Raw genomic sequence first — 14,143 nt, forward strand, 5'->3', positions numbered from 1 at the left:
TATCTTATTATTTGTGACAGTGGGTTAAATGCTGCAATAATTATAGGGCTAATAACAATAAAAATTATTTAACCCAACGTTTTTTATTTGCTACAATAGTGAATGTGTAAAATCCCATGGGAAGCTACACAGTGTCCATTCCAAATGGCTTTTCTAACTGTACTTCCCTTCACTGAGGCTGTATAGACTCTGGTTAATTTCTGTGTGTGAGTGTGTATGCATGTGTATGTGTGTATACAATTTCTCTACTATAGTTAAAAAATCCAAAACACACTAAAGTTATTAATATTAAAAAAAGATAGGACAGCTCCTATGACATTACCTTCAAAAACTTAATATTCAGAATTTATTTAAAGCAGCATCTTGGAACAATAAAACCAGTTATAGAAAAAAATGCCATCATCCTAACATGTTTATTTCTTTCATATGCCTAAAACTATGGTCATTTGCAGATTTACTATATGTACTGAAACTCTGATCTAGATGTAAAATGATGAAATTACAGTAAGAAAACCATTAAGATTGAGTCAACACATAACGTGAAAATCCTACAGTGGACTTCCAACTGTAAAGAGCAAGCATTCACTCCCACTGTACGTGAAGAAGAAAACACACGTCAAGGCAGGGCTATGTCAGAAGCTGTGCTACAGCTCACCATAACTAAACCTGTCTCATATTTAGAATTTGTTTTAAAAGGAAGTGAGATCTAACTATGGAAAGCTGCTTAACTACTACAGTACATTTCTGTTTCTTTGTGATCATAAAAATACAAGTGCATTTAGCAGAATATTAAAATCAGTGCACATGGAGCTGGAGAGATGGCTCAGCGGTTAAGAGCACTGTCTGTTCTTCCAAAGGTCCTGAATTCAATTCCAAGCAACAACATGGTAGCTCACAACCATCTATACTGGGATGATCTGATGCCCTCTTCTGGCATGCAGGTGTACATGCAGATAGAACACCCATATACATGAAATAAATAAATAAATCTTTTAAAAAAATTGTGCACATATAATACCAGGTATAGCTACTACTTTGCTAGATAATTTGACACAAAGCTTTAATACATATCGTTTCATATTAAGGAAAGGAAATGAGCTGCCTAAAACCAGAAATAATGAGCACATTAAGCAAAATCTGCATGTTCAAATCAGCACTACCCTTTCTATTAAGACAGTATTTTACAACAATGAGGAGATGCCAATCTTTATTTATATCAAGAACCACCTAGCTGGTAACATAATTACAAAGACAGAGAGGAATCCACGACTGTCAAAACAGAAAAGTGTGATTAAAGAGCACTAATTAAATACAAATAGGACATTAAAGATGCTGTCATGCTTTTATTTCAAAACTAACTAATACAAACATTGAGAAATGAACATTTGCACCTACAGTCATACCACACTGAACACGCTGCCCTGATCTGGTCTCATTATGAATGCTAAGCACAGCTGCCTGACCGTAATCAGCATCTGAGGGAGCGAAGTTTGCATTTTAAAGCCAGAATAAATTATGTCAAATGGTGATTTAAAAAAATCTGTTTCTCATTAGAAAACACATGAGGACATTATCTAGGTCTCTGAACATGAAGTCCAGACTATAAAATGCTTAAATCTGAAAGCATAAATGAAGCTGTAGTTATTAAAAACTGAGGTGTAAAAGCTACATGCTCTTATAGAAGTGATTTGAAAAGTCACAATGGACAAGTGCTCATTTAGCAGGTCAACAAAAATGAAGCATTAAGTTGTAAAATATCTTCAAAAATGTTTACAGTTGCTGTAGATAATTATAAAACTACAAACATTCCTTCGGCATTAGTGTGTGACTCCTTCTAGCAAAAAGGGAGAAAGAGGTGTACTTGCCTAATAGAACTTTGGCATCGTCCATGTCAAAGTCTCCATCTCCATCCGCATCATAGACTCCTAGTTTCCCTACAACAGGAGAGAAACGATAGACACGGGAACAGAGAGAAAACAGATTTAATTACGAACCGTCTCTCACTGCAGTTTTAGACACCATAAATGTTACTGATCCCTCTCCTTTACTCCTGCAAGGCAGAACTGTAAGAATAAATTATCAAAGCTCCCTGGCAGTCACCTACAGATTCACAAAGACTGGATCTCTAATGGATTCTAAGAGACACGTGAGAAGTTTTCCCTAAAGATTCAGGAATATTCTGATCCTGACAAGTACATAAAATCTGATAATTCTAAACTATAAAACTTCACTAAACTACCAAAAATGAATGCAACCCAAGCTTCAAATAAAGATCAAACAAAAATAAATCAACAGAGAGCATAAGCTCTTTACACAGTGAAGTATAAACAGTTTGGCGTATAACAATAAATTACAACAACAAAAAATCGTGCAGCTACTTGGATGGGTGGGTGCTGTTCGGAAAGTGAAGTATGTAAAACTGGAGGCTTCCTGGAAAGACAAGGGAAAAATTTATGGCCACCCACTTGAAAGCATACTTGGCACCAGACATCCATTACTTAAGAGAAATAAGGGAAGGCAGAAAGAGGAACAGTGAGAAGCCAGGTTCACTCAGCCTTATTCAACAATGGCTGTGGACTCCAAGTGCTTTCAGGGTGCTTTCTCTATCGCTTCACATGAGCCTAATATAGTCCATACCCTAAAAAATATTCTAAAATCAACATGGTTTATAATTCTTCATTGGAAAAGAAATATGGAAAAAATTACACTGCACAGTACTATTTTAAATAGCAAAAAATATAGCAAAAATCTTATGAAAAATAGTTGGCAATAACTATCGTTTCCAGTTCTTTAATTCAAAGTACATTAAAAGATTGCCTAAGGACAGACAGACAGAACAAAATTCCCAGATCCCTGGCTCTAGTTTTGCTATACAAAAGTCTAACTTAGTACACACAAGAAAACAGGTAGGAATGGAGGGATGAAGACAGTATCCTTACCACTAAGAAAATCAAAGTAATAACCTGGAAGTCAAGGCTGTCAGTAGCATAGCGCTCTAAAAACCATTTTAAAGACAGCAAGTCACACCCGTTCCTCAGAACCTCACAAGAAGAAACTAGTCCTGTCCTACCACGTCCATTCTTGACGTAGATAACTAAGTTAGGAGAATAAGGAGGAGGTCTTAGAGACAGATGCGCAAACACTTAGGATGCATCTCCAGTATCCTACCTTGAAGTACCTCTGATAAGTTATAACGGAAGTCCTTTGCTTTGGCTGCATGCATACAAAAACATGAAAATTGTTATATATCATTGAAGGTACACAAATTGCCTAGCAACACTATATGTTAATGAAATCATATTTTTGTTTATGCCAAACCAAACATTTTTAAGCGATTCATCTATTATGAGACATTTTCCTTAAGGCATTACGAGAGAAAAACATCAGTGAGTGACAGATCATTTGTAAGCACATTGCCTTATTCTTTGTTCTCCTGTCCCCCATAGAAAAGATGGCAATGATCTATGACTGGCATGAGAGTTTACTCAAAGGGGGTTGGTCTTCAGCACATTAGTAATTCTGTGTTTTTCTTACTGACTGGTCCATGTCCTGAACTGGACTATTAAAGAGGAAGGCCAGACTTTATAATTGCCCAAAATGAAAACCAAATGATCGTCATCACTGACCATGCGATAAGAAAAGTGTGGTGTGTCTAGATGATGGAGTTTTACTCTCAACCTTAGGCATATAATGATGCTAAGAGTAAGCAGACAACTCAATAGTCCCCACACATGCACATGCTATGTTCAGAACACCCAAAACAATCACAGAAGGTCAGACTGTTGAGGGAGGAGTGACTGTCTGGGGAAGGATGGATAATAGAAATGTTCTAAAATTAGCTGAGGGTGACTATACAAAATTGTGAATATAATAAAAACCGGTGAATTGCAGATATTCAAATGTTTCCAATATTTAACTGACAGGATTCTTTCCATTTTTTTAAAGTTAATATAAAACAAATCATTTTTTAAAAAACGTTGGTATGACTGGAGAGATGGCTCAGCATCTGAAAGTGCCTCCTGCTCTTCCAGAAAACTGAAGTTTCAGTCCCCAGAACCCGTGTCGGATGGTTCATAAGCATCCGAAACCCCAGCTCCGAGGGGCCCATTGCCCTATTCTGATTCCTGTGTATACCTACACACATGCATACACTCACATCAATACATGAATAAAAAATTTTTAATTTTAGTGATCATGTGAAGGGAAGGAAAATGAAGAAGAAGAACGTGAGATACTACCAGAAGTAACCTCAGGAGGTCCTCGTGGAGATACACAACCCCCACCCCAACCAGCAGCAGTCACCCCAACCCTCTAAAGAAAGGTTCTGCGAGTCAGCCACGGCAGCTCACTTCTGTAACCCCCACACTGGAAGCCAAGGCAGGAGGATCGTCGTAGGTTCCAGGCCAGCCTAGGCTACAGAATGAGGTGCCAGGCCTACCGGAGGAAGCAGTTCATAATCTCGAAATTTCAAAAATCATAACAGAACTGAATATAAAACAAAGTACAGAAAACGCTGAAAATGAATTTAACAAAATTCGTTTTGGTGGAAGCTTCCCGTGTATTGCAATAAGTGAAGCCGACGTAGAGATCTTCAAGATTCAGGTCACCACTCCAAGGCAGCCTGAGGAACGCACCCTTTGCGTTCAATTTCTCCAGAACCAGTGGAAAGCAAAGCCAGTAATGATACCAGAGAGGGACTAACAAGCCTCGGGGATTCCCTCATACAAATTCACTGGAGAGATCGCACCCTAATTCTTACCTAGAACTTCCTCATAATCAACAAGGTCAAACCATACGACGGCCACAGACGTCCAGACGCCCAGCAATGCGATGACCATGAACCACGTGAAAAAGGAGCCTCCTGAAATTCCTCCTCTCTTCCCATTCCTGTGTCCTCCATGCTTTGCCTCTGTTTGGAGAAAGAAAAAGATGAAGTGTCGTCACCGAGAAGAAAACGCTTGGCTGGATGCCACTTTTCCCACTCACTTGTTTGGACAGTGATTTGATAGATCATTTCAGAAACACATTTTACATAAATTCTCAAAGTACGCTATATGGAATAATGACTTTGAACGGAAATGACTTTTGCTTAGACTCAGTTACCACATCTAAATAACCTTAATTTTGAACAGAAGTTTACTCCTGATGGGCATTTTTTTTAATATGATGGCAGAACATATACATCCCTTCCACATCCTCTGTCAAAGCAGTCTGCATGGGAAACACTTTTGTGTCCAAATGGTCACATGTGTCCTGTTCATGGGCTGATTAGCAGACACTAGACTGTCATAAGCATTCCCGAAACTTCATGTTCTTGCCTTCCTGTACCAAGAAAAATACTGGCCCCCGTTTGATATTTCTCACTGTTATCTTGCATTGTCCAAAAATTTAACTTTCCCACTAGCCAAAGCTATTCAGCTTTCACTTTGATTCAATACCCCAAGACCTTAGCGAGAGTCATGGACACTGGGACAGACATTCTGTTTTGCCTCCCACTTCCGTGGCTTTCTTTCCTGTGTGACCCCCTAATCCTCTAACAGTTACACTGATCTTTACAGAGCCTTCTGGCTCAGCCAGCTCCTTCACGGGTGGCTCCCTTTTCCTGGTGCTGGCAAATACACACACAATCAAAAACCCAGCCTATAACCTTCAGAGTCTAGCGCATGTCAGCTTACTAAATGAAATCAGAGATGTAAATGGAGCTTTTCCCATATCCTATTTATGCTGTTTCCAACTCTAAATCGCATTACCTGCCACAGAAGAAAATGATTCCCTCTAAAATCACTCAATATTGAAGGAAGGCGAGGGAGGGAGGGAAGGCACAGACACATAAATCACAGACAAAAAGAAGCAATGCAGCACAATTCCACCTTCCTCCTTCAGGAGATCCAGCAGGGCGTGGGGAGGCAGGAAACGGCCCTTGCCAACTGGCCCCAATGCAGGAAACAGCTCTGTAAACTGCTGTTCACCAAATGTCATTTATCATGTTTGCTATGCTTTGTGTACCTTATATTCTTCTAGAAATAATGTCCTCATTGTCAAAATAAACAAGAATTCATGAAAGTCAGTCATAGGTATAAGAAGTCAATACCGTTTGAAAGTTAGCACCATATATGAATTTCTCTTTAAAATCGATGTTATACTCCACACGTATAAACAAATATATTTGAAGGATTATATCACATCTCCAAAGGCCATCTGAGAAGAGGAAACCTTCCTCCATCCTCCCAACATAGCAGGACACTGCTGGTATGTGTGGCATGGTGGGCTCTTCCCACGGCGCCGTCACAAGCACTACTGCATGCAGTCTCATGGCCACTTGCCCGGTTGCTGCTGAAGCTGTTTCTACAAGCTTAAGGGGGGCATTGTTCGTTCTGTGTGACTGTTCCTAGTACGGCAAGACATCTAATATGCTGCCAGCCCCAAAGCAGGTAGGTTCCAGCATAATCTCCCAAATATCTCCAAGTATGCCTCACATGGGCATTGCCTTCTTGAGAACCACTGAATCCTCGGGGACAGGAATCATCATCTGTCCGAGGGGGAAAATGAAGGCATTCAAGCACTGAACATTGTTCAGAACTCAGAAAATGACCTCTTCGGTCCTAAGCTGAGCGTCTGAGAGTCCGCATGACTCTCTCCACCAGCTCTTGCCCAGAGCCTGCCTTCTGCCTCCATACACACTTCTGAAAGGACACTAGTGGCTTCGGGCAACAAAATATGTCCAATGGCACTGCTTAGCAAGAAAAGAAAATTAAAAGGAGTTTTCTGTTCTTATGTTTATTTTACGTGTATGAGTGTTTTGTCTACATGTACACCCGTGTATCATGTGAGTGCTTGGTACCTACGAATGCCAGAAGCGGCATCAGGAACTGGAGCTATGGCTGGCTGTGAGCCACTACGTGAGTGCTGAAACCAAAGCCAGGTCCTCTGAAAGCGCAACCTATGTATGCTCTTAACCACTGAGCCAACTCTCCAATCCCATGACTATTCAAGACCCACTACTAGACCAAGTTTTCAAGACAGCAGAAAGCTAACTCAATCTTTGTGTGTGCAAACATTCTTACACTCATGGAAACCTAAATATATAATTCCTAAAATTAAGCACATAAAATTATGGTTAATGAAGACATTTTATTGTCGAGGAACATGGTTTCCACTACTTTTAAGCAATCACATACATTATAAAATAATACAAAATAAGCTATCACTGGAATTTTTCCAAATAAAGGAAAGATGGCTAAGTTCTTTGGGGCAGGAGGACACCGCAAACTCAGTAGCAGTGTTTAGTGTTTAGTTCACTACACTTTTATAAACATGAGGGCATCCTCCCCAAGCTATGTGAAAAAGCCCTTCTAACTTTTATATAGGATATGAATAGACACATGCTTGGGAGATGGCTCAGTGGTCAAGGAGTGTGTACTGCTCTTGTATTCAGTTTCCAGTACCCAAACCAGTGGCTTACAACTGACTGTAACCCCAGCTCCAGAGGAATCCAATGTCGCTGGCCTCTAAACTCATGTGCACACACCCATAATCCCAGAACAAAAATAAGTCTTTTTAAAAAGTGAAATACATCTCAAACTGAAACCTTCACTTAAAATCAAGGATAAAACTACAGTGATCAGGGTTCTTGTCTCTTATCTGCTCTTGGACACTGTCACAGACATTATCTTTTCCTAGTGCTCCTCATTAACTAAAATAGCATATTGTTAAAAATACTTTATCCCTTTACAATGTCAAGCAGTGTGTTACTCTCTCATCATTAACCTTATTACTATTAATATTTGCTAGCTCCATAAAGGATCAAAGCATTAAGTCATAGAAGCTTTCTATCGGCACTTCAAACTCTTCGAGCGTGCTCATGAGGAAAGCTGAGTGTGAGCTAAGGGTCTAGAAGCCTTTTAAGAGCCCCTTTCTGGAGCATGCAGTATGTGCTCAGTCTGACCCTTTGTAAGTGTGTATTCCTAGTCCCAGGAGCAGGTCAGTTTTACCGACTCAAGCGAAGGAAGTGTGGTAAAACAAGCGCCTCCCGAGGGTTTCAAACTCCACAAACAAACTCAAAACCAGGGCACTGTCACAAAAATGTCCTGGAAAGACAATCCAGCAGTTGATGCTATTTTCTTAGATCAAAATACAGCTAAGCTGGCCTTCATCCTGTTTTCTGGATCCATATACAAAGTGCAGTCACAGGGACTGGTCACCAAGCAGGTTTCTTACAGATAAGAATATGGCAGTTCGTACTCTGAAGTGGAAATGAAGTGAGATTCATTTTCTTCCATGTTGCCTCATCAAAATGACATATGTCCACATTAGAAAATATTACCACATGGTACTAAACAGAGCATTATGATACTGAGCAAAAGTCCCATCAGTCAGAAGAAAACACTCCAAAATGAAGCCTGGGCGCGGGACAAATGGCCACTGTATCCCAGGTGAGGAATGGGCAAACAGAAAGGTCAAGCAGCTCATTTGTCATTAAAAACTACAAACCGTTCATGGACAAGTGTTGTGGGCACTGTTCAGGGTATTTCACACCGAGAGTAAGCAGAGCATTTAAAAACCTAAAGCAACAATCCCCCATCTGGAGTTCAATAGTTTCAATATACCTACCCGATGCATATGAAATCAACTAACAAAACAAAACGGCAATTTTTGCTTATAAACATACAAAAAAAAAGGCATATATACAAAAAAAAGTAAATTCAACAAATTAAGGAAACGAAAGCATCATTTTAAGAAACAAAATTCCAGTGCCTTGTATTTTGTTTTTCATTTACCCTCCGCTTCACATGAAGTAGGTCAATTTCCATATAAGGTAAGCCTGCTCGAACCAAGCATGCTCACTAATGCCAGAGCAGACTTACATAGCCCTTGAGTTTCCCGTCCTTTTATATGAAACCTCTACAGGCAGTCCTCTAGGTTCATTGTAAATATCCAACCATAGAAGTTTATAAAATGTGGTTTGTGTTAGTAGAATATATTAAAAGACATTCTAAGTTAGGACACCAAAACCTATTCAGATTAAAAACCAGTCTATGAAAATCCCTGGCCACTGTGAAAAGTCGACCTCTCCAGAAATTCAGGATAGAAAACACAGAAGGCAAAAAGCACTTAAGACAAAAACGACCGAACGGAGCACAGCTGGAAATAAGGCAAGACGTTGTCAGCCAGGCACAAGCCCCTTTTATTCCAAACACAAATATACCTTTATCTTCAGCCATTTTGATTTCTTCAATCCATGCATAAAATACACTGAAGGGAAAAAAAAAAAAAAAAAAAAAAAAAACTAAGGTGTCCCCAGGAGGTATGGGGCACCCGGCATGCTCTTCCCTGCTAGAACCGTGAACTACCAATCCCGCCTGGCCAAGGGCTCCAGAGTTGAAACAGGACCTGACTGCAGACTGCTCACCAGCTATTTTTAGAGAGCGCTTCCTCATGGCCACATGCTGCTAATTGCTGGGGTGAACAGCACTCCTGGCAACCCTGTAGCCCTTCCCACTCAGGATGGATCTCCTGCTCGGTGGGACCCTCTCTCTTCCTAGTCCAAGCTCTGAATGATGAAGCAGCTTGGCAAAGCTCCAGGAAACAAACTGTACCACCACAGACTTCAAGAGCCCACAGGTGGCCCCAAGCCCAGAGCCAGCTTCATTTGGTCCTTCAGAATTTTTACCAGAAATCAGTGAGACTATTTAGCCAGTGTGCTTAAAGGAAGCCATGATAAATACAAGAAATTAGTGAATTCTCTAGAATCCTGATTCACAGCATTGTCATCCCAGCAATGGTCCTTCAGAACAGCAAAATTAAAGCCAGGGCACAAAACCATTTCACTGGAAGCCAAGAGAGGGCTGGGGGACATTGAAGGAAATAAACAGAGGGGAAGGGATGACAGGAAGGATATGATGGGGGAATGGAAAGAGCACCTCAAAAAGGGTACTGGAGAGAGATTATGCAATCCCACATCCAAAGGTTCCCTTCTGGGAAATGAAATTGGCCCAATTTTAATACTTTTTTTTTTTTTAACTATTCTAAGATTAGTAGCTTAAAGACTTTTGGAGCTCTAATTAATATATGAAATTAATTTAGAGCAAGTAGAATCTAGAGCAAGCAGCAACCTTCCAAAGCTGCTCTTCCATTTTTTTTTCACTCCAACTTAGTCTTCATAAGACTTAATAAAACATTTAAACAGGGATACAAAGTGAATAAACTGTAATTAATAGAAATAAAAATTTTTAAATTTTAAAAAGTTACTGCAAGGAAAAAAAAAAAACATTTCAACATCCTGAAGAGGGGTCAGTAACTTGAAGTTTCATGGTCTAGATAGTACAAGAGACGACTGAAAACCAATTTGTGCCTTGGTTTTCTAAAAATGGAGTTAAAGATGACCTTCAGGTAGCTAGTATAACATTATGAATATAATATTATTATACAATGTTATGTAATATAATATTATATTACTATGATGGGTAAACATTCAGGAAGCCTCTTTTGTTGGATGGTAAGACCATGCCACAACTGACTCGCAGGACCACCACAGTTCTGGGCTGTGGCCTCATACGTAATGATTTGAGATGGGGATGTGCTTCTCAGGCTCTCCATCATGCCGGGGAGCCAGCACACCCCTGGACAAGTTTCCTGCATATGAAATACTTTTTTGACATACACTAGACACACATGTCTTTGCTACAACCATCCATGCCCCGCGTTTTCTGGACTCATTCAGAACCAGTGCAGAGAATCTGCTCACTCATTCAGTTCACCTGTCTAATAATCCTGGCTATCCTAACATAACCAGTGCTGAGGGGCTCTTGGGCTCTTGGCCGGCCTGTGCTGGGCCAGCCACATTAAAAATTATAAGACAGGAGCCAATTAATTAAAGTTAAGAATCATGACCATTAAATCAGGGACTTCATCAGTACAGATCTGGTTATTCCTTCTGGACTAATATTAAACATGACCGTATACAATATGGTTACTGAGATGGACAGGTGTATGTCAACTTGACACAAACTAGTGTCATCTGAGAGAAGAACAAGAGCATTTTCTTAATTTGATGGTTGCTCTGAAGCTTTATTTTGATGCTAATTATTGGCCCTAAAGATCTGGCCATACCCATCCTTGTTTTGTTAACCTGCCTAAGCCATTTTACCTGATTGGTTGATTAAATGGCCGGCTGGGCCGAGTGGGTTGGATGTGGCTTTGGAGGACAGGGGAAACATGGAAGAGAGGAGGAAGGAGTACGCCATGACGGGTTAGTGTGGAGAAGGAATCACATGTGGACTGGGAGGAAGGACTCCAGTAATGGCGTGGAAAGGCCCAGATGAAGAGTAAAAGCAACTATTTATAAGATTATGGGTGGTGGTTCAGATGAGGATGGTTATGGAGTATGGCATTGGATGGGGGGTGGGAGGTGGATGGTGAGGTTATTGAGACAGCATAGGTGAAATATCTGCTCAGCCCAAGGTAAACAAGACAATGATAAAATCTAACAGGTGCCTGTGCTTATTTGTGATAGTGGGTTAGATAATACCACCGTGATAACTTTAGGGATAATAATAGGTAATATATAGCCCAACTCTCATATTTTTTTATTGTGATTAATGAGAGAGGGTCCAGCCCATTGTGGATGGTGCCATCCCTGAGCAGGTGGTCCTAGGTTCTATAAGAAAGCAGACCGAGCAAAGTATGGGGAAGCAGGACGGTAAGCATTGCTACTTCGTGGCCTCTGTATGAGCTCCTATCTCCAAGTTCCTGCCCTGCTTGAGCTCCTGTCCTGGAAGTGTAAGCCAATAGTCCTCTTCTCCCCACCTTGCTTTTTGTTTGGTCGTGGTATTTCACTCAGCAACAGAAGCACTGAGACAGTTAACCTCCTCCTCCTTCTGTATTCTTCACCACTTAAATAAGCACTGTCACAAAATGTCTCTCTTCCCTAATTAGGTAAAAGCGACAGACTACCTATGCAGGGCGATAAAGGAAGAAAATTGCTCTGAGATAGCACTTCAAATTAGTCACGTATTTCCTGGCAGAAAAGTAAATTCTGAATTCCAAGAAATTATCTGTAATGACAATAACTTTTTTGGTAAACAAACAAACAAACAAACAAAGGAAATAAGAATCCTTCTAAAAGTTTTTTTTTTTTTTAAATTAGCTGGGTTTGTATATGGGAAATTAACACCACAGCAGACAACTACACTGACAGTTACTATCAAAAGTAGCAGCTGCTGGGACTAAGCCACCCCTGGGTACAAGCAGGGAACAAAACTGTAATGTGAACTTGCAGACTATTAATATCAACCTGATATGACCTGAGGCCACAAGATCCAAGACATACAACCACTGAGCCACAGGCTGCGCCTGTCTCCAAGCACCTGCCAGGTGAAAATCTATCAGCCCTCTCAGGCCAATACTGGCCTCTCCCTTTCCTTGGTCCCCAGCCATTAGCTGCAGCCAAAACAGGTTAGGATATTCTGGGGCTTCTTAATCTTTTCCTCCCATGCATTGCTGTGGGTCTGTGCAGGGTCCCAAGAACATGCCTAAGTCCCCAGTGATTGGATGCCAATGGCCAGGGAACACATCAGAATCACTGCGGAGAGACTGAATGTAGAAGAGTGATTAAACAGCAGTTGGGAAGCGGGGATGGGAAGGCTGGATTTGATGAGCACACACTGCATTCAAGTGCTGAACTATCACAGAAAAACACATGACCATGTATAATAATGTACGCTGATGAGCAAACAAACAAAAGGAACGCGATATGAGCCCCATATTCTCCGTCTCAAGAAGGGGAAAGCAGCTCTGTTTTTACCAACTGCAAGATTATCAACTCCTTGCCAAGCAACAAGAATGCTGCTACCTCAGAGCTCTCAACATTGCAATTACACAGCCCTGCTCCAGCCCAGCAGCAGTGGCCTTCACAGCACCTCCATCTCAGATGTAACCCAATGGAGTCGGTGCCCAGCCCTGGGTCACGATGACAGATCCTCTCCCTCTTTTCTTCACCCCCAGAAACTTTGCTCCTTGCGTGCTCTATCTAACACCCGCTCTTAGACTATGCCTTGCTGTGACCTCCACCTAATTCACCTTCATGGGCATATCTTCATTCTTGCTGAGATATTTCTGTGGCCCTCCAGGCAGGCCTTCACAGAGTCTAAAGCCCTATTGAAAAGTGTGATGCTTTTTCAGCTCCACTACGATGCCAGCAGAGCACCTCACTATCAGTCATGTTATTTAAACCAACACCCTCCCCACAAAAAAAAGGAGCTTCCCTCCATATGCTCACAATACCTCAACAAACATGAGCAAGTGGTGTCGTTCTAAACCTAGTATAAGTAGCCAAGATCACCACCAAAGTAACTGAAGCAAAGCTGCAGGCACCAAGCAAAACACAGCCCTGCTGACTCCTCCCCCTGCTATGGAAAATTACCTCTGCCCCCCCCTCAGGAATAGCAGGAGAATACACAACTGTTCTTCTAGCTTGTCAGTCACCGATTTCTTCACAGACTCTGTAGCTCTCTTATTTCTACTCCCTGAAACTTGCTTTGTCTCTAGTGTGGATGGTATCTGCAAGCTGCCCCATGCCTCCAGTGTAATGTTCAGAGGAGGTGGGGCCTTCAGGAAGTAGAGTCTCACAGGTGGCCCTTATTGGAGTGGACCCTCAAAAGCAGGCACCCACCTCCCCTCTCAGTTTTCCTGACTCATAAAGTAAGGCAGCTGCCTGCTCTACCATCGGCTGCTCTCCCCTGAATCTCCAAGTGACAGAACACCCAACCTTGTGATGGACTTTCTAGAACCATTAGGACAAACTTTACCTCTTTATAGGTGTAATCAGCTTTGGTGTGTATTACAGTAACATGAACTGATTAATATCCCCTCAACACCTGCCTCCCCATCTCTCCACACCCAGGCTGGAGTGAGTACACAGTTCCTCAGTCAAGTCCCCTCCTGACACACTGGGCACGTCAACCACTCAGTCTCTTCACAGCACTGGGCCGACTGACATGAAGGCCCCTCTGGCCAAGTCTTGCTCATCCTTCCGGAAACCAAGAGCAGGCAACTTCCACAGTGGTGCTATGGTTCATTATAGCTTCGCTGTGTCCACCGAAACGTCGTCCAACTTCTCCGCTCCGCCCTTAAGTCCTTTCTACCA

The 14,143-nt window shown here is 41.5% G+C and overlaps 1 protein-coding gene across 12 annotated transcripts in view; it reads right to left on the minus strand.

The window, feature by feature from the left end:
• Positions 1-14,143, minus strand: part of Asph (aspartate beta-hydroxylase) — a 205,098-nt gene that overhangs the window by 159,521 nt on the left and 31,434 nt on the right. For 2 of the 12 annotated variants that reach the window (XM_021659815.2, XM_021659819.2), the window contains exons 2-4: positions 4,760-4,909; positions 3,169-3,213; positions 1,866-1,934 (exon numbers count right to left, since the gene is read on the minus strand). In XM_021659815.2, the coding sequence (XP_021515490.2) occupies positions 1,866-1,934; positions 3,169-3,213; positions 4,760-4,909 (264 nt within the window). Of the gene's footprint in view, positions 1-1,865; positions 1,935-3,168; positions 3,214-4,759; positions 4,910-9,205; positions 9,495-14,143 lie in introns of those variants that run through there. The other 10 variants (XM_060385964.1, XM_060385961.1, XM_060385966.1 and 7 more) reach the window with 10 other exon arrangements.

Source organism: Meriones unguiculatus, chromosome 6 (assembly GCF_030254825.1).
Source record: "Meriones unguiculatus strain TT.TT164.6M chromosome 6, Bangor_MerUng_6.1, whole genome shotgun sequence".
Taxonomy (NCBI): Eukaryota; Metazoa; Chordata; class Mammalia; order Rodentia; family Muridae; genus Meriones; species Meriones unguiculatus.